At 32.9% G+C, this 27,172-nt stretch overlaps 1 protein-coding gene across 4 annotated transcripts in view; it reads right to left on the bottom strand.

The window, feature by feature from the left end:
• Positions 1–27,172, bottom strand: part of ADGRL3 (adhesion G protein-coupled receptor L3) — a 703,409-nt gene that overhangs the window by 467,195 nt on the left and 209,042 nt on the right. For all 4 annotated transcript variants that reach the window (XM_032632860.1, XM_032632862.1, XM_032632861.1 and 1 more), the window contains exon 3: positions 13,669–13,882. In XM_032632860.1, coding sequence (XP_032488751.1) covers positions 13,669–13,882 — 214 coding nt within the window. The remainder of the gene's footprint in view (positions 1–13,668; positions 13,883–27,172) is intronic.

Below are 27,172 nucleotides of genomic sequence, written 5' to 3'. Positions count from 1 at the left end.
AGCTCGAAATATAGCCTCTTGTAAGTATGTAGATGAACTCCTAAGAGGGAAGCAAACACTTTCAAGAAATAATAATAGCTTTGTAATATATTATACAGTATTACACCTGGCATTATTCCTATTTAAGGGTAAATCATTTTGTGATATTCCACATAAAATTCTGAATTGCCTTTGGAGCAGGAGTGGATAGTTTTGATTACCTCCCCAGCATCTATTTCTCTCATTCTATGTCAGGACCACTTTGGTAGGCCTTCTTCCCTCATTTTGAGGCATGTGCTTCACCTGAAATTAGAACAATTCTTAGCTTCAGAGATACTTTTTTTTTTTTTTTTTTTTTTTTTTTTGCGGTATGCGGTCCCCTCACTGCTGTGGCCTCTCCCGTCGCGGAGCACAGGCTCCGGACGCGCAGGCTCAGCGGCCATGGCTCACGGGCCCAGCCGCTCCACGGCATGTGGGATCCTCCTGGACTGGGGCACGAACCCGTGTCCCTTGCATCGGCAGGCGGACTCTCAACCACTGCGCCACCAGGGAAGCCCCAGAGATAATTTTAAAGTAAGAAAGTAATGGCATTCTTATATAGGACTATAAAGCAAGGACTAGGATAGGGAAGAGAGACTATACACACTAAAAAAATGAGGCCTGCGGTCCCAGAACATAAAGAAGTGAAAGCCTCCAACCCTGCCCCCCAAAAAAAACCTTTCTGGCTTCAAAGATAAACTTCATGTGCTTTAAGGATTTTCCCAGAGCCAGAACTCTTTATACAGAAATCATAAAATTTAAAAAAATTAAAATAAGTACAGCCAGACAAACATTTACAAGTATAAATAAATCCTATCATATTTCTTTGGAATATGAACTTGATGTATTGCTAAAGACAAAATGGAGAGTCTTTCTGAGACAGGAATTCTTTAAGCACTTCTCTTTTGACTTACATAGGAAAACAAACATTAAAATCCAGACTGACACCTCTTATTCAACAATAGACAATAATACAGAAACATTTACCTCTAGTCATAATAATAACCACTTTAACATTGTGCTACTACCTATGTGAAAAAACATAAACTTTTCTATCCTCATTATGGCCCTTCAAGGCAAGTATATTACTTCTAACTTGCTCAGAGAAGCAATGTGCACCAGGACACATGTCTCGAATTTCAAACCAAAGTCTGCTGCAAAGATTTCAAAGCACGTACGCTGAACCTACAAGATAAGGCATACATGTCCGAGGAGTAAGAGGGTGGTTTCTAAACATCTTCCTAAAGCTAATATAATTTTGGAGCTCTAAGAGACAGCTTTTTCTTAAAAAGTCTCTACATCTTTGTTGAATATCTCATTTCCAATTTGCTTCCACTTATAATTAGGAAATTTTATTTTTGAATTGTAAAGTCTAAGAATTTAAACTGTTTTTTTCATTTTGCTACTAAATGAAAGACATACTTTTATTTCATAAAACCAAATATGAGTCAATCTGTTTTCCAACTAAACTAGTTTTAAAAATAGATTAGTGAATCTATAAATAAAGGCACAGGGTCACATTTAACCTTGGATTAATCATTTTATCTGTTTAAGCATCAGTACCATCAACAGTAAAATAAAATAAATATATCTGCTCTACCATCCTCACACAAATAAAAAATATTTTAAAATAAAATAATCAAATAAATGGAATGAGAAACATATCCCTCTACTTAATAAATGATAGAAAAAAGAAAATCATCTGAAATCTTGACCCATTAGATAATGATGTAACTATGTGATTATAGGGCAAATACATTTTTTCTTAACATTAATCTGCATTCAAGAAATACATATCATATATGCCCTATACTTATACCTGAGAAGTTATGTTCTCTTTTATTTGTGTTTTTGTACATGTGTCTGTATACACATGTAATGCCAACACTGCTGACATAACAGTTTCAAAGCTGCCACTCTAAGGAAACACTGAGTTCATGCTATAACCATCAAAACAACATGCTTTTCAATTGTTTCCCACAAGAAATTGTGGTACAACAGACTAAAAGTATCTGGGGGATAAAATTTATGTTGCAGCTCCTTTTTATCATTTGTTGCTGACCTTCTTTTATAATGCAATTACAGCTATAAAATATGTATTCAATTATATCACATAGATAATTATATTTTCCTTTACATATAATAATGTAATATTTTAGATACATGTTATGCACCTCACAACTTATTCTGAGACATTTTTTTCTGTTAATTTGCATAATGAGGCTAATATTCCATTCCAGTATCCATGTGGGCTTGTGTTGTTTTTATTAATTTATGCTTTTCCATGTCTTTTATTGAAAGATTATATATAATTTTTGTTGTTATAGTTGTATTTTTTGTTATATCACAGCAGGGAAATGCTATTGGAGGAAATAATTGAATGTAAGGTCATTTGAAAGACTATAGTTATTGTTTTGTTTTATTTTGTTTTGTTTTTTAAGACCTGAACTTGGAAATAATTCAGAATCTTATCTCCTCAGGCAAGAATGATCTACTTGAATTTCTTGGAAAGGTGAAAGGCCTTTTAATGTGACAAATTTTGCCGAGACTAATTTGTGAAAAAGGAGTACATTTTTGTGAACCTAATTTCTAAAATACCTTCAGAGAAATAATTCACACTCTCTAGAAGATTGTAAGCAATGAAACTGGTTTCAGGTACTTTTACAGCATATTCTAATGGAAAGACAAAAAGTTGTGGTTTGGGGAGAGAAATAAGATAATAAAAAATAGTATCTAAATAAAATTAGAAACATTTAGATATTTATCAGAATCACATTCATATATAACAGAAATGCTCAAGGATGTAGCATGTTGTCTGGCCTTAGTGGGCATAACTCTGAAACTAAAACAAAAACTACTATTACTATGAAATAAAAAAGTCAATGCCCTTAAATCAGGAGATAATTTTAGAATATTATCTTTAATAAGATGTTCATATTGGTAGAGGACTCATAAATCTTTCACATAACATTACTATATTGTTACATTTGAAGGTTTGAACCCATAGCCATTTAATTTCTCTTTTTGTCTTTTATAATACTCTTGAAGTATGTTTTTCTCTTTTTTATATGGCAATATTTTTGTAGAATTATATTCTTTTCCTAATATTACTTCCTCAATACACTAACAAGTCCAAGAAAGAGTTCCAAATGTTTATTTTCACAAGGTTGATAGTACTAATAGTCATGGGTACTAGCATTTTTGGAAAGATCAAAGTCTTTTTGAGCCAAAGCTAACAAACATATATTTATATATAGAAATAAGCCCATATGCATGAAGAAACATATTTTGCTTTTACCATTTGGTAAACCAAGTTACAAATAAATATGATTTACATATCTTCCTGCAACACATGTGACAAAGTAAATATCTAATTTTACAGAAACTGGTATCAATAAATTCATTTTTTCATATTAACAAATGGTAGAGTAATGGTTATTCCCCAACAACTTGGGAAATACCATTTTTCTTAGAGTTAAACTAATCAGATCACATAATGAGAAACTGAAAATGTATTATGCAGAATGATTTATTAACTATAATTTATTTAGTCATATTCTTAATAATAAAGAAAAAATAAATCAGTTAAAGCTTGTGTCTAATAGAGTATTCATGGAGGCAAATTTACCAATATGTTTTCAGCATAACCTGGCAGAAAATGAAAAATAAAATGGAAAATATCAAATAAGAGTAAACTGACCTCTATAATAAAGCAAAGTTACCATAGTGTGGTACAAATAAAGATCCACTTTCATTTTTATAACTATTATCAAAAACTTCGTGGAGTTTAATGCTGGTTAAAATCTCATTATATAAAACATTAGAAATTTTAATGCACACTGTTACTTACATTCAAGTTTGATTAAAAAAGGCTGGCATGACACATTTTCTCATTTACAAGTATTTCAAAGTGCCCACATGATATATTTAGCTTCTCTCATGAGTCCTCATTGTTCTGAAGTTTGCACATTAACTGATACCTATTTTCTTTTATTTCCATACACATATAGAAACTGGTGTATTATTCCCATTACCACCCATAAGTTCACCTTTACTGAAGTATTTCTATAGATAATTGTTTCCCTATAAACTCTAAAATGTTAAAAACAATAACAAAATCTGATTTCATAGTTTTTCTTATGAAAAATTTTATCACAAGTACTTGAGTGATTTTTCCTGAAAACTTATCCTAAGGCAGAAAATAAATGTCATATAATTTAATAAGTTTCATGTCATGTTTTCATTATTTGTATGTGAATATGACAACAAACCACTTAACGGTGTACATATGTGTGTGGGTGAACATGCACACACGCACACACGTGTGTTTTCTTTTCAGGAACAGTGACTGGTTCATACTTGTTTCCTGGGTTAGGTCTTTTGTTAAAAATAGATAATTTAGACAGAGCACACCAGCCAAGAGATTGTAGTAGTTATCCTGGATTTTGAAGCTGGATTTCCTAGGTTAAAATTGCAGCTTTGCCATGGAACTGTGTAACTTTGGGATGTTAATCAAACTCTTTAGTTCCCCCATCAGTAAAGATAACAATAGTATCCATTTCATAGGAGTGAACAAAGAATTAAATGAGTTAATTCATATAAAGTACTTAGAACACTGCCTGGCTCATACAACGTTGTCAATAAATATTGCTTTATATACGGTTATAGCTGGAATATTTAGTAATACAATTGGCTCTGTTCTATCAATGCATGTTTTTCCAAGAAACATGACATCATACAGAACATTTTGTAAACATAATTGATTCAAATAAAAAAGGGGTTGAGAGGCTGGAGAGTTTCAGATTCACAATAATTTAATCATTTCTATCAAAAACTTCAATAATAAAAATCTATGTATGGCTGTAATTGAACATTAATCAAACCTGAGACAAACCAATCCAATATTTGGTTGAATGTTTCCATGAGATGGAATGAGGTTCTTTTCTCACCATCATGATCATAATCAGGAGCACTGTTCTTAACTAATCTTAACATTTTATCATTTTATCATCTTTGTTACAATAAACAAAACCCCAAATCCTCAAATAAGGCAGTAGTACATTGGCTTAAAATAAATTCTTCAGCAAGTTAATTTCTATGTGCTTTAATTACTTATTTGTATAATGGAAGTGATAACAATATGTATCTCTTAGTGTTATTGAGAGGAATAAATGAGATAATGAAAGGTAAATTCATTGCCAGAGTTTACGGCAAATAAAAAGCACACAATAAATGTTAACAGGTATTATTATTATCAATAACAACTGAATATCTTTTCTATTTATTCAAGCACATAATATCCTAAATATTAAGGATATTTTCCTGAAGATGAAACTAAATGGCTACACTGATCAATTTTGTAAGGTTGGTTTTATTAAAACCCTTCTCTTGTTTGACCAACAGATGGAATTATATAAAATGTGGATGGATTTGACTATCTGACTTGCTTTTTCTGATGTACTAAAAACAGGAAAAGACCTTTCCTTGTGACAAAAATTATTCTTAGTGTATCACTAGTTATTAGAGAAATGCAAATCAAAACCACAATGAGGTATCACCTCATACCTGTCAGACTGGCTATCACCAAAAAGTCTACAGATAATAACTCTCCTATACTGTTAAGTAGGAATGTAAATTGGGCAGCCACTATGGAAAACAGTATGGTGTTTCCTTAAAAAACTAAAAATAGAGCTACCATACGTATGACCCAGCATTCGCACTCCTGGGCATATATCCAGAAAAAAAACCCTCTAATTCGAAAAGATACTTGTACCCCAATGTTCATAGCAGCACTATGTACAAGAGCCAAGACATAGAAGCAACCTAAGTGTCCATCACCAGATGAATGGGTAAAGAAGATATGGTACATAAACACAATGGAATATTAGTCATAAAAAAGAATGAAATATTACTATTTGCAGCAATTAGTATGAGGTTATCATACTGAGGGAAGTCAGATGAAGATAAATATTATATCACTTATATCTGGAATCTAAAAAAATAGTACAAATGATTCTATACACAAAACAGACTCACAGAATTAGAACTCAAACTTATGGTTACAAAGGGGAAAGGGGGGGATAAATTAGGAGTATGTGATTAACAGATACAACCTACTCTACATAAAACAGATGAGTAACAAGGATTTACTGTATAACACGGAACAATATTCGATATAATAACTTATAGTAGAAAAATAATTGGAAAAAAAATATATATATATAACTGAATCACTTCGCTATACACCTAAAACTAACACAATATTGTAAATCAACTACACTCAAATTTAAAAAAAGAGAAAAAAAAGTAGTCTTAGTGTCTTAGAAGAAGAAAAAAGAGCACAGTAAAAAAATCACAGGCCTTGTGCCCAAAGAGAGCAGGTATGTTTGTACCATACAGTAAGTTAAGTAATTTCAAGTAAATTTCGTAACTCTGTGTAACTTAGCCTTCTCATCAGTAAAACGAAAACTGAAAGGCAAAGTACTTCGAAAGCCACTGCCCCAATATCCTCAGCAATCTTCAAAATCATTGTAATGATAGAGAAACTGAGGTATTTATTCTAAATATCTGCTACGTATCACTGTAAATTATTTTCCTCCAGAGTCCAGTGACATCCCATTAATCAGTGACAGAATTTATGTTCATAATCTGCTTAGTTCTTTTCCATTTGCATTTCAGTTATACTCAAGATAACTGCTTTGGTGTTTTTATCCTATATTCTCTAATTTTCAGAAACTACTTATGTTTCTTCTCTTGGTAATATCTTCTAAACACTTTACACAAGATGTCAAGTTCTACATAGTGACCACAGAGTAAAAAATTTCTAAAAAGCTAGAGGTGGGGAAACGATTATGATTGTCATTTACTATGAATGAAAAAAAAGTGATTCTTATGTTTTATAAATCTATGAGAAACAGGGCAAATTCCAGGTAAATCTATCATTGTCACTCTACCTGTATTTCTAGGTCCTTTCTAGGTTTATTTTGTTTAGTTTGTTTGCCAATGCATTTACTAATGGCTACAAGCATTGGAATAACCATTAACACTGCTAAATTAAAAAGAACTCAGAAAATTTAAAAAGTGCCTGGAAACAAAGAGTGCCCAAGACTTCTTAAACTCTGTCTTTACAAGGTTGACTCTTTTTAAAAAAGAAAATTGACATCAACAATACATTAAATTGAAAAATATTTTTCCGTATACATACTTATAAATTTACTTCTTCCAAGATATTTGTGTTTAGAACATCATGGCAGGGCTCTCCCTCCCGTCCTACAAAATCATACAGTTAACCTGTGCAGTACTTTTTATTTAAAAATTAGCTATTCTAAGTTTCTATTGTTTTAATCGTTTTATTTTTAATTTAAGGAGGTTTTCATAATTTTATGAGAATTATGAGTGTCTGAACAGAAAATTATGTTAGTAATTTTCAGGCAATGAGTCTAATTCTCATTTGATTCTGCATTAGCAGGGGCTACTCTATAACATGCAGATATTCTTCCCTTCAAAAATAATTCACTCATAGAAAATGTCTAGATGATATTAAAGCAAATAGAATGAGTATTACGCAATGTAAAAACAATGAGAACAAAACACAAATCACTAATTTTCAGCCAATAAGTAGAAATGAAAAAATAGTTGTGTTTGATGAATCATCGATTTTCCTAAGTTTTTGTCTCATGACCTTTTTAACTCTCAAAATAATTAAGATTCTCAAAGACTATCAGTTTATACGAGTTATAGCTATCAATATTTATCATATTAGAAATTAAAATAACTGACATATTTTTAAAAGTACACTGTTGCTGCTACCTTGATCCCTGCTAAGATGCCCACAGTTACCTACCACTGCTTTTGCACCATCAGTGCCTATGTCAAATACAATCAAAATGGCAAATTTTATGTCAGAATTTTTATGAAAATAGTTTGGACGCTGTGGAATCCCAAGAAAGGACTCAGGGATTCCACGTTTCCATGAACAGTGCTTAGAAAATGGCTGCACAAAGGGTTAATACTCCCCAAGACCTGTAAGAGACAGCCAACACAACTCCCTTTAACTTTTTTCCTAAGCTATCCTGAAATACTTGAATCATTTACTAACTTTCTGAATTTCAAACTACACATACATAACATATAATTTCATTCAAAATTAAGTTAATATTAGTAAAGATTACTAGGAAGCATTTTAGTAGAATATTATCAAATATGTATTCTCAGAATCAAAATGGGACAAAATATTAGAGAAGAAGAGATAAATGCTTTCCAGATAGAAACTTTCCAGTTTCTTCATATCCTCTACATTTGGGCTTTGGGAATGGGAGTTTTCTTCCTTCCTTCCTTCATTTCCTTCCCTCTTTTTTCCCTTCTGTTTCTAGGCCTATCTGTTCTTTTGTTCATTATACTGCATTAGAATATGGATTCAATGGAAAAGTCCCTGATATGCAGGGTTGTTTTTGATCTGCTATAATTCATAAGAGAAATACAAGACATGATGTAATGAATCTGTCAAGGAAGCAAAGGAGAATACTCAAATTGAAAAACTCATGTCTACATACACAGTTATTGCAGAACATTTATTCAGCAATGTACATACAAAAACTGCCACTGGCGTTTCTTCTTCTACTGCTATTGAAAGAGTTAACTTCATCAGGATTAAACACAACAAAAACAAAGGTCTTTTTGTATACTGTAAAATCCCCTGAAGTGATACGATATAAACTGAAACATAACTTTTCCGGAAAGGTGAGAAACAATTCTCCCTCCCTGCCTCTTTTTCTTTTTTTTTTTTTTTTTCCGCATGTTCTTGATGTGACTATGATATGTGAAAATGTAATATTGCTAAAATGGTGCTGGAAGATTAAAAGTAAAACTTAAATCACTCATTTAATCAGAAAAAACTTACTCCTACTTTATACGTTTCACATCTCTCCTTGATAGAAAACCCTAAAGAGGGTACTTTTTAAATGTGTAGATTCATGATCTTTGATTCTAACATAATTCAAAAGGCAAGCAACATATTTATGTCCATGCCTCCAGGAATAACTGCTAGTATTTCTTTGATAACGTCCCCACTGAAACACCCACTAAATCTAACTTGACTTCAAATATTCAGGATTTAGCTTAAAAAAGTAATGCATGAAGGATGGACACAAAGACAGAAAATAGACTAGTCATTGCATGGGGTGGAGAAGGAGATGGGGATTAACAACAATGGGTGTGAAGACTCTTACTGTGGTGATGTAAATGATCTAAAACTGACATGGTGATGATTGTATCACTTGGTAAATTTACTAAAAAAAAAAAAAATCATTGTACACTCGAAATGGGTGAATTTGATATATAAAAATGCTTCAAGAAAGTTATATTTAAAACTGAATACACTGAATGTGAGAAGCTAGACACCAAAAAGCATATTCTATATGAATCCATTTATTTAAATTATAAAATGAGCAAAATAATTTAAGATGACAGAAGTCCCAATAGCAGCAATTCTTGGTTGAGGGGAGGATGGCTGGTACAGAGCACAAAGTGGGGTGTCTGAGGTACCCTTAACATTCTGTCTTTACTTAGTTGTTGTTAGATAAGCTTGGTTTGTGAAAATTCAATGAGTTGCACACTTATCATGTGTGCAATTTTCAGTATATATACCTCAATAAATCACTGTACTTCCTATACATATATACATGCTTGTTCAAAATTCCTTTTCAACTAAAAATATATGGGCAACTCTATGCAGAATAAGGCTGTTATGCCACATGTTTAAAATATTTGTCATAAAAAGCTGGTGTGAAGATATCATTATATATGATATTCAAACTTCCCACATTTAGATGGAATCTATGTCCAATTTATAAGAAGGACTCCATTCGGAGCTTTTAATGACAAGGGAATAGCATCCAGGCTAGTTTATCATCGAATTGTCAAGGTGTACTGGGTCTATAGGGATGGATGATGGTGGAGGGCTGGCTTCAGGCACGTTTGGAAGAGGGCCTAGAGAGAGTAAGCTGTGCACAGCAGACACCAATAAGCTTGTGAAGCCATGACAGAAAAGGATGGGTGAAGGGTTACTGAAGAGAAGCTGTTTCCCACGATCTTTTTTGGCGTTCATCCACTTACATATCTAATATCACTTTGGTCTCTTCCGGTTCCACTAACGCTGCAATCCTTCAAGGACGAGCCTAACACTTTCTCTTCAGTGAATACTCCCTAATATCATCTAGGTAAAAGAGTATTCCTTCATGTTTTGAACTCTTCAATAAATGTAACAGATAAAGATAAATTACTGAACAAATGATATAGCTATTTGTTTTTTATTGGCCAAAAAACTACAGTTTTGTGGACAGGAACCATGCCAGATTTATTTAACCACCAAACTGCAGAGTAATTGTCATAGTGAACGGCATATCATGGACTTTCAGGCATTGGTGGAATTAATAAATGCAAGTTTTATCAACCAGACTTCAATAAAAATGATTGAAGAGAAAAAAAATACAAGTATTTCCATTAACAGCTGAAGAAAACATAAACACCTCAGCTGCATTAAAAATGTAAAATTTCTGTAGTTATCGGTTGCCAACAGTCATTTTCACATTTATATTCAAAAGCTATATGTACCATCTTTTTAAACTTTTAAGTATATAAAGTAAAAAGAAACAAAAATGACTCAGAAAATAAAGTTAAGAAAGTTTTTAAATGGCATGACAAAATTGGATGGGGTATTTCTAAATTTATACATATATTTGATTTGATTTGAAATATATATATATTTGGTTTGATTTGAAATATATATATATGCATATATTTGATTATTACATATTAAAAGTTAGTTTTAGGTAAGATAAGAGAAACTCTGCCCTCTAGAAGCCTACAATTTACTTTACACAAGAAAACTGTCTAAAATATGATACTACACATTTATTGTTTGGATGTAAAAATGATGGATGTAGATGATAACAGGTGAGTGGCCTCAGAAGTTCTGAGAAGAATAAATAAATGTGTTCTAGTAGTATAATGAAAAAGTCTTCTGGTAGTATAATGAAAAAAGTAAAGCACAGAACACTCAGAGAAATCGGGGACAGAATGGCATGAGAACACACTTAGATTTGAGAACACCAGGCTCAATCTGAAAGGCAGTGAGGAAACTGACTTCTCTAGAGCAGATATCAGATTGTATAGTTCTACTGGGGAAAAAAATGTGGAAATCACATGTCATACCCTTTCTGATTCAAGTCCCCAATTTTTCACACCTAACTAACATGTTAGTATACAGTTTTATTTATGCATTCATTCAATGTGTATTCAAACATCTGCATGAATAGAAGTCCCAATAGCCTGTGACATCTGTCTAATTTATGAGGCTGAAGTAAGTTAGGAAGCGTTTTTAACAAGGTTATGCAAAGACACACAAATAATTTTTTGAGTTTAGTGATAATCCTCCCATGTAGAGACATGCTTAAAACTTTTAGGCTGATATAATATCTTTCTAGAAGTTTAAATGAAAGAAAACACAATAATCTAAAACACCTTTTGGAAAAGATATTTTCTACTATTATTTTAATTCAAACACATTATTTAAACTGTTGAAATCATAATTAATATTATGTGCCCATATCATAATTAGTAATTATGAACATTATTTAACATGCTATCATTGGCGTGACAGTGAGAGTTCATTATAAAGTAGCTTAAGTGGATGTGATCATCCCATATCTTGGTAGCTTACAAAATGGGACCAGATTTCTTCTCTCCATTTATTTTGGACAAGTGTAAATGTAGTACATTTAATGGTCTAAATACAAGCAAGAAACTTGCCTCCATGGAGAATCAACCACAGCTATTTTAACTGACAATTCTTAGTTGAGAACCCCCCAGGAAGGCTTCTACAAATGATTTACTCAGGGTGCTTAAAGCAATTTTACTCTGCAGATTTGTCACTATACAGATGCATCCCATATAATTCAGTAGCTCCAGAGAGAGGATCCACTGTAACTATTTTTTGCAATAATTATAAGATTAAGGGCTTATTTTGGGAGCCATTAATAATATCAATGAAAGGATTAAGACAATTCTGGTGAAAATCATATAGAGATCAAAAAGCTAGTGAAGTTAATGCTTCTGCTACACTTTAAATGAAAACCTAATCACAGAAAAGCAGAAAATCCTCCTCAACCCACTTTCCGAATGGATTCTGAAGAATCCTGTGTTTGGTTTTCTGACTGAAACAAATAAAATAACAATTTAGTCATGGTGCCCATTCCATACTACTTATGGAATAACCACTCCTGAAAGATGATTATAACACCTACAGGCAACAAAATGATTAGATTTCTTTTAGGTATAACATCAGAGAATTTAGCCATAGCTGGAGGTATGTCAATATATAACAAGAGACAAGAAGAAGAACCAAATGCAACCAACCTTAAATGGAATCGCTAATTTTAAAATCTTATTTCTCATTAACACTCACCTTAGCATGAGCCAGCATTTTAGAAATAGACAAATAAAAGCTCTCAGATTTGCCCAGAGACCACTATCCTTCATGTATACCTCAGATGCTCTGATCATCAAAATCCTGGCATGTGATAATTTCTTTGAATAAGTTATACGACAGAAATTTATAAAAATATTGACTATCAATGTAAATATCAGAATTTTATGTATCAAGAAGGTTAAAAATAAGGCAGGCTTTCTTAAGTACAAGAAAGATAATCCTTAAAATCCACTGTCTTTGCTTTTATAATTCAATTCATTTTTACATATGTTTGATCTCCCCCATATTTTAAGAAGTCCTTAAACAAAAGAAAGAGATGCCTAAATAGAAATCCTAATGAAAAACAAATTTACTAAGTAAATCATATATTAAGTTTTTAAAAATTACTTTGTGAGCAAGTAGTCAGAAAGTATGAAGGCTTATCGTAAATGAATGACTCTGTCACTGATTTCTGAGAAGTCATAATAAGTGAACAAATATTTGAGATATATTTAATATTTAACTAATTTATCAAGAAATTTTAATATAAACTTTCTATAGTATAGATTCTAATTGACCAGTCTCTTTAGAATTGAAGATTTTTTTTACTTATCCAGTGATATTCTATGGTACTTTATACTATTTTACTATGGTAATATTTCAGATAGTTTAAATGTATTAAATAAATTAATTTATATACTAGATATCAAAGTAATATTTTTGTTTTCCAAGGCCAAATAATCATTACTCAATAGTCTTTATTATTTTTTGATTAATAGTTATAAAATTGCCTCTGAATTTAAATTTTACTCTTTTTCCCACACTAATGGAAATCATTGTTAGCAGTAAAATAATTTTTCTGTAATTTCTGGAGAAAATTACATAATTCTGTTTATGAAAACTGAAAAATAAATTTAGTTTCTCAACTAATGAACTCAGTTCTAGAGAACACAGAATAGAACACATGAAACAATAAATAATCTAATACATTCTAATATTTTCCAAATGCCATTTACAATTTCTAGCACTAGCATTTTAGTGATATGGGGAATAGTTTGATATTGAAAAAGTCGTTCAAAGTATCCTAAAGTACACAATTTTATGTGCACCTATGCTCAGTATGTCACACAGATGCATGTTGAGAGTTTATATTAAATGCACAAAGAATATTAGAAATATCATACCTTTGAGACATAATCTTATAGGCATCAGGCAGATAGCATCGTATATTCTCCATCTGAGCAGGGTCAGAGTCACAAATTTTGTCATCAGTCCTCCCATAGTTGGCACTTTCGATCATGATGACATCTGTTCCTGGACAGCGGAGTTCTATGGGGTAGCTCTCACAGGAGAGCTCTCTGCGGACCACAGCCATTGGAATTGGGGCACGGCTGAAAGCTACCAGGAGGAGGAAGAAAAATAAGTCATCTTTATTACACAGAAAGGAAAAGTACCCATTTCTGATATACTAATATAAAGGAATAAAGCAGTTGCAATTCATAATTTTAACTAAAAGTAGACTATCTCTCATTTCAGTAACTTGACAGAATTTTTAAAAATCTAGCTAAAACAATTATTTCTTAGAAACCTTATCTCACAGGTATTTTTCGTATAAATGGAACAAAGCACTCTGGATTTTCTAAAACACTGGCTGGTATGTGAGGTAAAGACTATAGAGAAATATCATGCAGTTTGTAAAACAAGATTCTCAGATTAACCTCAGGAATACTGTGTGTATTTGTTTTGTTTTTTAATAGAAACCATGAATGACAACAACAAAAAACGTACTGCTCTTGAGTTTATATATACCTATTTAAATAATCTATTTCAATTTTGAAACAGTTTCATTGTTTCAGGTAATAACATAATCAGTATATTTTTTGAGTTAATTATAGAAATAGGGAATGTTCTTTAAGAAAACAGAGATTTGTAAGGAGACAAATTAAATTTTCCTTCAGCTCCTTCCCACACCTTTCCCCCAATGTCAAGAGGTAAGCAGTTAACAATGTGGTGACTTTTCTATTAGAACTGTCTACAGAAAAAAAACAAACATTGTATATTTCTTCCCATCCCTCTTTTAATTTTACTTAAGTAACTTTTAATCGGGTAGTATCACACTACACACAATGTTTCATATATTGATTTATTTTACTTATTAATTTAACAATATATGGTGGAAGTCTTTTCATTCCTATGTTGTATCCCTCATTTTTAATGGCTACATTACATATACATATAAAACATTATTTAATTGGTCTTATGTTAATGGGCACTTAGAAATGATTGACATGTATACACTGACGTGTATAAAATGGATGACTACAAAGAACCTACGTATAAAAAAATAAATTAAATAAAATTCAAAAAAAAAAGAAATGTCCCAGTGTTTTTGTGTCATAATACTGCAAGAAGTATAAACCTACCTGTGTACCTTGGCTATAATATTTTAGAAAAAATATAACTATCCAAATACATTTTATGGTATATGTTAATAAATGAAATTGATGAAGGCATAAATATATTTGAAATTTGGCAAATATCAACAACTAGATGTCCAAAAAGCTTAATACAAATGTACACTTCCACCAGCAGTACTTTCCTCTTCAAAACTACACATTACCAATTCCTTTATATTTTGCCAATGTGATAGACAAAAAATGATATAACATCCTTATTTGAATTTTCACCACTTCATTTATACAATGAAATACATTTCCATGTTTCTTGACCCTTCATCTTTTTTTTATTATACATTACTATTGTAAAAGTTCTTTGGATAGAAGAAAATTGAAAAGTTGTCCTTTATACTTGTGGCAAATATGTTTTTCTAGTTTGTTGTTTGGTTTCATGTTTGCTGAATATATATATTTCATTTTTATACAGCAAACTGTCTATCTTTTCACGTCAGATTTAATAGTTTCACAATCCAAGACTGTGGATATAATCAGTACATTATTGGAAGACAGTCAAATGTTTAATTGTAAAAACTCAACAAGTCTTCTTTTAAAAGCACATAATTGAAATTCTTTAGCAACCAGCCAGTAAGGTGATTTTCACATAAGAGAATTATTTATAGAGATAAATACATGATAGCTATAAATTTGCATTGACAGTTGATTAACTCACTAATGCTGGCACACACATAAAAATGTATTTAAATAAATACATTCACCTTTTCTTATGGCTTTTTTAGTAAGCATGAAATGTGGAAAGCAAAGAAGGGAGGAGAGAAGCAAGAAAGTGTAAAAAGAGTAGGAATAGGGAAAAAGAGATTTTATTACTATAAATATTTTCACTTGAAACTCTACAGAAAGTATTGATTTGGTTTATGAAACCATACCTATTATTTCAAAATAGAAAATGACATAAGTTTTTATCCCATTTCTATACCATTTTGGAAAAACTATACATGTACCAAGGACCCCACGCATAACTTCCGAATAGGTCACTCAAGCTGCACTGCACAGTTAATTCCATTCTGGTTCTCATTCAACATCTTTCTTGTTTTGTCCTCAATCCCCCTCAAACACAGACAGATAGATACACACACGCAAACACACACACCTGAATCTAGCACATCCACAGCACTGATCAAAGAGAGTTAACACGAAGATTGGTGGTAATAATTTTTTTAATATATAAATTTATTTTATTTTTGGCTGCATTGGGTCTTCATTGCTGCAAGCGGGCTTTCTCTAGCTGTGGTGAGCGGGGACTACTCTTTGTTGTGGTGCACAGGCTTCTCATTGCGGTGGCTTCTCTTGTTGAAGGGCACGGGCTGTAAAGCGCAGGCTCAGTAGTTGTGGCGCACAGGCATAGTTGCTCCACGGCATGTGGGATCTTCTCGGAGCAGGGCTCGCACCCATGTTCCCTGCATTAGCAGGCAGATTCTTAAGCACTGTGCCACCAGGGAATCCCGGTAACAATATTTTTAAAGTTTGTTCTTGAGTCAACATTTTGACAGGGTAGTCTCACAACAGACACTGAATTTCTGAAATGTGTGTTTCTATGGTTCCTAAAATATATGTATTTATCATTTAGAAATTAGATGGCTGTTTAAACATGAAGTCATTTTTAATACTCAGATTCTATTTTAATGGAAAAAGATATTTTCATTACTGTATATAGCATTTTAAGCAATAAAATCGTTGAACAATAAAAATGTTCCAATTTGGGAATCCAGTTTCACATTTTCAATCAGTTTAAATAGAATAATAGATATTTTTTGCTTACTTTTTTTATAAAATGTTCTTGAAATCAGAATTTTTCAGAATGCTTTACAGTAAACTTTTGAGCATTTGCTGAGACAATTTTTTTCTTAACTTTGGTATAGCCATTTTGTAAAAATCAGATTGAAACTGCTTCCAAACATTGAGTTGATCTTGCTATATTTTGTTAACCTAACCTATTAAGTCATATTGTTAAAAAACAAGTTAATTTAACAAAGAAATAAAAATAAGCAAATAATAAAGTCAAAGCGTTGTTTGACTAAGTGGACAATTTGGTTGATTAAACTCATCAGTCCATTTTGCTAAAACGTGTACACAGACATAGCTTTAATCTGGGTCTTAACTGTCAAAAACATGATTTAGAACCAGACAGTGGCAAAGTCAACTAAAATGTTGAGGGCAAATTTCCCATGTATCTCGTTTGAGCCTATAAGGATTATTCAAAAGTTATAGATATGGAAATTTTTACAGGGTACTAGGGTTGATTTGTGGATGCTTTCTTCCATTTAACATATAATTGCATTAGTATCAGTAACTCAGTGATAAATTGCATTCCTGAATAATGAATGCTTTGTTTAAAGGAATGTATTACTGGAAACTATTCTATAACATATCTAATTAGCTATTTAAATTATTTTAATTACATTGCTAAATGCTTTAATCAGCAACTAAAGTCCAATGGAAAAATATGCTTAAGTTAAAAGATTTTTATTGTTGTTGTTTTGTCTTTCTTACCATTCAGTTACCATGCTAACAACGGAGAGACTTTGGTTACTGGAGAAAACAACTAAGACACGGAAAATGTCAACAATTCAATGCAAGCTAGCCAGTGAAATAATACGGGGAAAAGATGGCATATTCTTTTTTTTTTTTTTTTTCTTTTTGTTTTGTGGTACGCGGGCCTCTCACTGTTGTGGCCTCTCCCGTTGTGGAGCACAGGCTCTGGACACACAGGCCCAGCGGCCATGGCTCACGGGCCCAGCCGCTCCGCGGCACGTGGGATCTTCCCGGACTGGGGCACGAACACACGTCCCCTGCATCGGCAGGCGGACTCTCAACCACTGCGCCACCAGGGAAGCCCAGATGGCATATTCTTGAGGTCCTTCTCATTTTCATACCATGAGTTAATTTGTGGTAACAAAGAACAGAGTGTCACCTATTAGGTGTGTAATAGACATTGGCTGAATAAATGGGAAAAGCTTTAGATGTGAAATCTGGTAGACTTCTGTTAAGATGCTGCACTTTAGAACTACCCACTGACCACGGGACTAAGAGGACGCAAATGAAACTAAGCTTCTCTGCTAAGGACGTCCAGAACCTCAGGAATTGCCCAAGTTCCATGCGGAACACATCCCTAATTAAAAGTGCTCCTGACCAAGGATTAAACAACAGGAGAATTAGCTCCCGGTTCTTGCTCACTTGTTTCTGCACAAATCACTCTTATTCTTCCTTTTCTGAGACCTCAGCCAATCTGTTGTTAAAACTTCTTGTTTTTTGTTACTCTCTTCTTGGGCTTTCCTACTGCAATCCTGCTTGGTGACTTTTGACTCAAGATGCTTTAAATTCTTGGTGAATGTGGGTTATGATAACTAAAGATACCAGTCTAAAGATGGGGTGAGGACGGGAGCAGGGTGCTAAAAGCTGATGACCAGAGTCAATTGATTCCTCCTGGACTCAAGGACAGGGGTCAGAGATTTGCTAGGATAACCCTAGGACTTTACAGGGTAGCATTCAAAGAAGGGAGTGCTGCTTGAGACACAGGATTTTAGGACAAAGGATATCAATAAGTAAAAGACTAAACACAGATTAAGAGGTAAGCATTAACCCAGTATAATTAATTAAGTTTTTAAACATGTTGAATTTAAGGTGTCAGGATAACACTCAGGAATGTTTAATTTTCATTTGGGTTCATGAGTCTAGAATGTATGAGTAGACTATAGGCTAAAACCATGGTAATAACAGTAAGTAGCTGAAGAGGATAGATGTAGAGGAGAATAAATGCAGAAGGTGGAGTATCAGTAGCCACTGAAGAAATGTAGAAGAGCGTACTACTTAGTTGCTTATCATATATATAACATAGAGAAAAGCACTGTGTATCTATTCAAGGAAGATTTTCACTAAATGGATAATATGCCTGCCACTACTACTTAGTTTTAGGACAGATGAATCAAGCACTTATATATATCTCTCCCTGGGCCAAGCCTTCAATGCACTGTTCAAATCTGGTTTTCCATGGACTGTTCTACATATTCAATGATCCACTCAAAAATAAATGGTGCAGTCTATTCTCCATTAGGCAGAAACTAAAATCTTCAGCCTGCCCTATGTGTGTGTTTGTTGTGATATTAAAAACTATTAGCAATACAGCTTATATTTTTATTTATTCTTCATTTCCTTACTTTTATACTTTCCTTACCCAAAATCCCATGTATTAAATAAAATTTACTAAGAAAAAAATTTAAGCATAGATAAGAAAATGCAAATTAAAAGGCTATTTTGCAGCGGTAAAGATAAAACAGTTGCTTTAAATGGGTAATGACAGAGAACATATTTGACCTATGTTTAGGGACAAAAAAAATTACATGATTTGATGATTGGTTGAACATGAAGGGTAAAAGTGAGGGTACAAGGATGACTACCAGGTTTCTGGCATAAGCAAGTGATTAGATTGTAGTGCCATGAACAAAATCTAGTAGGAAGTTGAATACAGGTCAGTGATTTAGAAGAGAGATCTTCATAAATTTGAGAATTGTAAGGTAGTACTCAAACCAGAGCAGTAGATAAGATAACCTATGGAGGGAGAAAGATTGTATTAAACATGTCCACGTGGCAGTTTTAAAATACGTTCCTAATTCCTTGCTACTTCTCCATTTTTTTCCCTTTCCTCTTGAATGTGGGCTTTACTTAGTGACTCACTTCTAATGGACACAGCCTGGTAGAAAGTGTGTGATTTCCAAGAGCAGTTCATTAACAAGACATTGGAGCTTTAACCTCTCTTGAATCACTCACTTTGTATAAAGCCAGTCACCAAATCTTGAGCACATTCAAGCAGCCCCAAGGAGAGATCCAGAAAAGGAACTGAACACTATGCTGACAGCCAGAATGAACTTGCAAGGCCGGCAAGTGAGGCATCTTGGAGGCTGACTCTCCAGCCACAAGAAACCCTTCCTTTGGGTAACTACAACCCTATGAGAGACCTGGAGTCAGAACCAGCAAATTAAACTATTCCCAGATTCCTAACCTAAAGAAACCACAGAAGATAATAAACGTTTACTGTTTTAAGCCACTAAGTTTTGGGCTATATATTACTAATACAGTGCAGAATCAATTCTGAAGGAATGTGTAAAGAGTGGACATTGAAACTGTTGAACGATACTGAAGATTACCAAATCAATAAAAGAAAAATACTATGAATGACCCACACAGATAGTCTAATATTACCATCCCTTTGCTTAAACATAGTTTAGGCCATTAATTTAAAAAATATAACATTCCATATATATATAATTTATTATACACATATTTTATAATATGCATTATATATAATACATAAATAATCCAGGTTCAGCACTAAAAACAGATTACTAATAGGTGTTAAGTTTTTTCCCCCCCTGTATCCCAATGATCATAAGAAGGGAAAAAAAAGGCTCTTTTGAAAACTTTAAAATAAAAAGAAAATAGATCTGGTTCCTTATGAGAAAGAAGTAAGTTAAACTATTTGTAGGTCAAGGCTAATGATTTTAAAGGTGTTTCTTAATTATAGAGAAGGACACTTACATATCTGGAAGTGGGTTACTGCCTATAATAAAGTATTGGCAATGCCTTTTAAAAATTCTTCATTACTTAAATGCTGCCAAAAAGCAAATATCCCCAGTTTTAAGTTTCAGCAGAACCTATGACATAATTTTCTTAAATATACGTATTTTCTCTGTGCTGTTTTACATGCCAACACACTTATCCAAATTTTAAAAAATGTGCTCTGAAAATCTAGTCTGAAATGTTTGGCAGCAAAAATAACACTGGAAATCCAGTGAAATATCAAACTATCATCTACTTTCTATAAAAGTACATCTACTACCAGTAAGCATCTAATATACTGAATTTCAAAAGTCTATTTCTACAAAGAATACATATAATTTAAATACTTTAGTATTTAATTAAGTGTAACACAGTGACAATTAAAATTGACACCATAAAGAAATAACCAAAGGCAATTATGTTCTGAGGTCAAAAAGAAAAGCATGAAATTTAGAATTTCTGAAATTACAGGGAAAAAATGTCCTAATGAGAGGAATGTCATAAAACAATTACTGTAAAGCTATCCTTCTGACTTATGGAGCTTCAGCATGAGGGTAACATTAATCATTCTTTTTGAGGATATGTATACGAAATGGTGACCTTTAAGTGACATTATCCACATAGAGGTTGCCTAAAAAATGTAGCAAGTGTTTGAATAAATAAACTCATATCTACTTGTTATAAGTTTTCAACATTTAATAAAATTATACTCTACATTGTCTTCCAATTATATTCATGAGGGACAAAAATTTCTAAAACTGAGTCAAACTTCACATATCACTATTATCACAGCCTTTTCCTAAATGTCAAAAACACCAAACTGGCTGTTCAAAGTGTTCTTAAGAGTAAAATTATAATTTCAAGATAAACAAGAATCCAGTAAAAAGAATTATACAAGTCAAAAGAAATTTTAAAAGATATGCCAATTTAACTCTAAATGTACATTTATCAGTTACAATGTGGCTGCTGGGAGTTACTAAACACAAGACATGGATATTGTTTAAATTCTCCATCCACATTGGTGATTATCTCAGGCCTAGGAGTGGTCCTATATAGAATGGGATTCCAAAAGTCTGGCAGAAGGAGCTTCAGAGGTATCATATGAAATCAAGAAAATGATAAACATTTGTGTGTGATGGTTAATTTTATGTGTCATTGTGACTGGGCTAAGGGATGCCCAGGTACCTGCTAAACCATTATTTTTGAGCATCTCTCTGAGGGCATCTCTGGAAAAGATTAACAAAGATTGATTCTGTAGACTAACAGAGATCACCCTCACCAATTTAAGGTGGTCTGGTGAGGGCCTGAATACAACAAAAAGGCAGAGGAAGTGTAAATTTTCTCTCTGCTTGAGCTGGGATAGCTATCTTTTGCCCTCTAACATTGATGCCCCTTGCTCTCAGGCCTTCAGACATAGGCCAGAGCCTACACCAGTGGCCCTCTGATTTTCAGGTTTTTGAGTACAGGTTGGAACTACATCACTGGTTTTCCTGGGCTGCCAGCTTGCAAACAGCAAATCATGGGAGTTCTCAGTCTTCATAATTGTGTGAGTCAATCCCTCATAATAAATCTCTTCATATTGACCTAGATAGAGAGATAGATAGATAGATATAGATAATATAGATAACTGTGATATGTGAAATTTGACAGTTTAGAAACTTCATCCCATGAATATAACTGGAAAACAATCTAGAGAACCCTAATAATGTGAGTGTAGCAAAATCCCCAAAGGCAAAAGATAGCATCAATGATTACTAAAACCCAAAGATTATAGAATAATGACAACAAGATCAGATGGGTGAAAGTTCACAGCAGGGGAGAGCAGATGGACAGCTGATCCAGAGCAAAAGTACTGAGAATCTTCCTAAGTATCTCCATTTCACTCTAGAATCTTAGAGTTGAAGAGAGAGTGCACAACCTATGTAAGGTTTAACCATCATAAAGTACAATGAAAATGTGAAACAGATTACAAAGTAATGAAGTGATAAATTTGTTTAGTTTCTTAAGACAGATTTCTTGAAGGAAGCAAACTTGAGATGTCCTTTAAAGATGAAATAATATATGAATATAGGAGAAAAGATGAAATAATATATGAATATAGGAGAAAAGATAACAAAATATTCCAGGCAGAAATTCTGAGCAAAGAGAGGTATATTCAGCATTTTGAGTGAGGATCTCAAAGAGATATCTGTACCCCCTTGTTCATTACAGCACTACTCTCAATAGCCAAGATATGGAAACAACCTAAGTATCCATCGATGGATAAATAGATAGAGCATCTGTGGTATATACATACAATGGAATATTATCCAGTCATGTGAAAAAAGGAAATCCTGCCATCTGTAACAAACAATGATGAGCCTTCAGGAAATTATGCTAAGTAAGGTAAGTCAGGCCAGAGAAAGACAAATACTGTAAGATACCACTTATATATGGAATCTAAAATAGCCAAACTCATAGAAACAAAGAACAAAATAGTGGTTTCTGGGGGTTGGGGGTTAAGGGAAATGGGGAGATGTTGGTCAAAGGGTTTAAATTTCCAGTAGTTGTAATATGGATAAGTTCTGAACATCTAATGTACAGCATCGTGATTATAGTTAACAAAACTGTATTATATACTTGAAAGTTACTAAGAGGGTAGACCTTAAATGTTCCCATCACAAAAAAATAAATGGCAATTATGTGAGGTGATGAAGGTGTGAATTACTTCTAATGTGGTAATCATTTCACAACATACATGGGTATCAAGTCAACACGTTGTACACCTTAAACAAACACGATATTCTATGTCAATTATAACTCAATAAGTATGGAGAAAAGAAATTATATTCACAAGAGATTTGGGAGTAGATGGCAGACAGGAACTAAACAGTCAAATCAGAAAGAGGCTTCAAATTAGATTCAGAATATAGTCCAAATACAGGGTAGTGGAAGATTACAGCATAAAAGAATAACATAATAATAATATTAATGAAATTAATCTTAAAAAGCACTAACCAATAATTATTCAAACAGATTAGGTGAAAGATAACAGAGTCTGGAAATTGATGACACAAAAGGCGATATGATGATGGTAATTGCTAATACATATTGGGTGTTTTAATTTTAAAAGTATCATTTTATTTTTTTTTAAAGTATCATTGCTAACGAGAACATACTGTGTAGCACAGGGAACTCTACTCAATGTACTGCGGTGACCTAAATGGGAAGGAAATCCAAAAAGAGGGGATATATGTATATGTTTAGCTGCTTCATTTTGCTGTACAGTAGAAACTAACACAACATTGCAAAGCAACTATACTCCAATAAAAATTAATTTTAAAAAAAGTATCATTGTATTTCAAACTCCAAACTATAAAAGCTTGTCAATATCATCATCCCCATTTAGTGTACACCAGGAAAATATGGTTTAGCCCAAAATGCTAAGAATGTGAGGCATGAACTAGAAAGTCATACAAGTGAGAGAAAAGACGCAATGACTCTTCTTGTGTGTCACACAAACAGAAAGAACAAAGGAAGGGGAGTTCTGTCAGGAAATACATAAGGCAATGTGACAATATCACACTAGTTATAAATAATATAAAGTTTATGGATTGCCATTCCTTTGATGAAATGAAGCCTTATTTCCAAATATGAAATGCAAGTTAAATATTCCAATTACTGTGTCTGACAGGGGCCTTTTTTTTAATAGCACAAAACATAACAGCATAATATTATTATTTTAAGAATTTTAAGATTTCTTTCCTAACATTTTAATACACTTTAATATTGTATCACAAAAACTAATATGAAAATTTCCTTTGTATGAAAATCCACTGCAGTTAAGATGGAAAATCACTACTTTACTTTTAAAATTTGACATTAATTCTCAAATGTAGTCATTATACTTTTACTGAAGTATATAAATATGATTTTCTTTATTGCAAATAGCCAAATTTAAAGTTTATGTTATTCTTGTCATATAACAGAGAAAATCTGTAGTCATATAGATTTTAACAAGAAATATACAGTAAATTTAGAGAAGGATATATATAAGTTTTGAATAAACAGTGATGTCTCAAGTTAAGACTAAATGACATTTAATTTTGAAGGGAAGGAATTCCTGAACAGTGAATGAACTCTCTATTGCACTGCAAACGCCATTCAGAAATATACAAGCAGCACCTACTTACATTTGTCCCCTCCTCTCTCCCCGCAAACACACTATATACCTTGGAAAGGATGAAGAGCTTTCAGTGGCTTAAAAGTCTTTGTTTTGTTTTATCCTTAAGGAAAGCAATGCTAAGACATTTTCTAATTCAGCAGGGTAAATCTTCTGCAGAAAAGACCTTGTAATAACCTCTTTGGTAATCTTCAATATTGAAAAACATATACAACAGGGTTTATAAATCCTTTATCCACAAGCTTTACAACAGCTTTCACATATATAAACTCACCCAGTCAGTGCTGAACATTAGTGTCTGTGTAATGCACCCAAGATTAGAACAATAAATCTAATCATAAAGACCCTGACCAAATCCTCATCTCCACATTGGTAGTTTCTAGCCAAAGTTTCCTACTACCTGGTTGCAGAAGCTCAAAGTTAAAATTCATTCCACTAGAATGTATTTGTTAGGAGTTAAGTTTCCAAATTGATGATGCTGCTTGCAAAATGAAATGCTTATTCTTTTTTTTACTCCCAGTGAAAACTTTTATTAGCAATGTTTTAAAACAAATATATTTTCATTAAGAAGTTAACTAAACACTAAATACCGAATGTAAGTCCTGGCTTTAAATACAGTGAAATCTCTATTTGGTGATATCGGTAAATGAGGAATGTATTAACCAATCAAATCTCTCAGCCTAAGAAAGTCCAGATACTTGCTAAATATGCAAACTGTAGGATAGGAAGAGTAGTCAGATAGTTTTTATTTCATAAATACTGATGACAATTTTTCCTACAAAGTAGGAAAAATAAGCAGTCAGAATGTGAAAAAGGGACTTCCCTGGTGGCCCAGTGGTTAAGAATCCGCCTGCCAATGCAGGGGACACGGGCTCGAGCCCTGGTCCGGGAAGATCCCACATGCCACGGAGCAACTAAGCCCGTGCGCCACAACTACTGAGCCTGTGCTCTAGAGCCCACGCGCCACAACTACTGAAGCCCACGTGCCTAGAGCCTGTGCGCCGCAAAAAGAGAAGCCTCAGCAATTGCAATGAAGAGTAGCCCCTGCTCACCGCAACTAGAGAAAGCCCGCTCGCAATGAAGACCCAACACAGCCAAAAAAAGGAATGTGAAAAAAGTTAGCCAAAATGAAAACATAAACCCTAGGCAAAACAAAAAACAAACAAAAAACCTGAGCACACACTGGATAATTCTGGACACTAGTGAAGATTGAAAGTGAAATATGTTGGGCTGGGTCAGAAGTGAACTCTCACCTTTCCCCAACTTTGAGGCAAAGCCACCAGAAGGATTCTGAATAAACAGATTTTTCTCTTCTCTCTAACAACAATAAAAACAATAAAAATATTCTGAAAGGCAGAAAAGCACCTCACACACTTAAGTTTCAAAAGCCTTATGAACTGACCTCAAAAACCACATTAAAAAAAATCACAGGAAACAGGTGATAAAGGCTATACCCAGGATTATTTGTATACATGGGAAAACTGTCGTGAAATGACATAGGGCATGTCCAGCACTCTATTTTATTTGTTCAGCTCAACTACAAAATATACCACTGAGGTTAGTAAAATTTTCCCACCTACAAAAATATTTAATGGAAAGTTTTTATATAATACATTTTCAGGATCACATAGCAAGTTTCTTGAAATAGATTAAAATCAAAGTTCTAAACATCTACCCTGATTCTTCCTCAAATCATTAAAAAAAAAGTTATGAAATAAAAAACAGTATTCAAAATGATGGTTGAGAAATACATATTCTGACATGCCTGAATAATAAATATCAATCAATGATTAACTTCATCTATTCATTCAACAAATAAAAATAGATCATTAAAGGAAGTATCCAACACTGTTCCAGGCTGTGGGTATTCAATGGTCAATAAAACATTGATTCACGACCTTATGGAATTTACAACATAAATGGAGGCAGGGGATAAACATTAAAAACAATTAAATATACAAATGATTAAATAACCCCAAAATAATCATGAAGACTATGATGGAAAAACAAAACAAAATATGACACTATGAAAGAAAACAGCACAGCTTCACCAACTGAGGTTTGAACAGCATGTCTGTCTCTGGTTTACCCAAGAAATTTGGGAGTATCTAAAATGATTTTAACGAGTGTTTATAAAATTACTAAAACACAAGTTTAAAATCTTATAATGCTCAATGTTATTCAAAATGAATTATCTCATTAAGTCTTGCTCAAACTCTTAGTAGAGGAAGCGCTCAAAAATGTATTATTACAAACAGACATTTACTTGAATCAATAAGTTGTTGAAGGGGAGAGCAGAAAGGATGATTACACTCATAATTAGCTTTCTGTGATTCATACCAAAAAAGAATGAAGGGATAAACTGCATTGTTTTTCACACTTCAATCAAACCATATCACTTTATAAGTATATTTAAACAGATGTGATAAAAGAAAATGCTGACATTTGTAAGAGATTTTCAGATCTTTGATTAACTGGCATAGAATGTAATACATATTC

The sequence above is a fragment of the Phocoena sinus genome, chromosome 5, assembly GCF_008692025.1.
Source record: "Phocoena sinus isolate mPhoSin1 chromosome 5, mPhoSin1.pri, whole genome shotgun sequence".
NCBI classification, from domain to species: domain Eukaryota; kingdom Metazoa; phylum Chordata; class Mammalia; order Artiodactyla; family Phocoenidae; genus Phocoena; species Phocoena sinus.
Note: the sequence above shows the minus strand (reverse complement) of the source record. Positions and strands in the feature narration are given on the sequence as shown.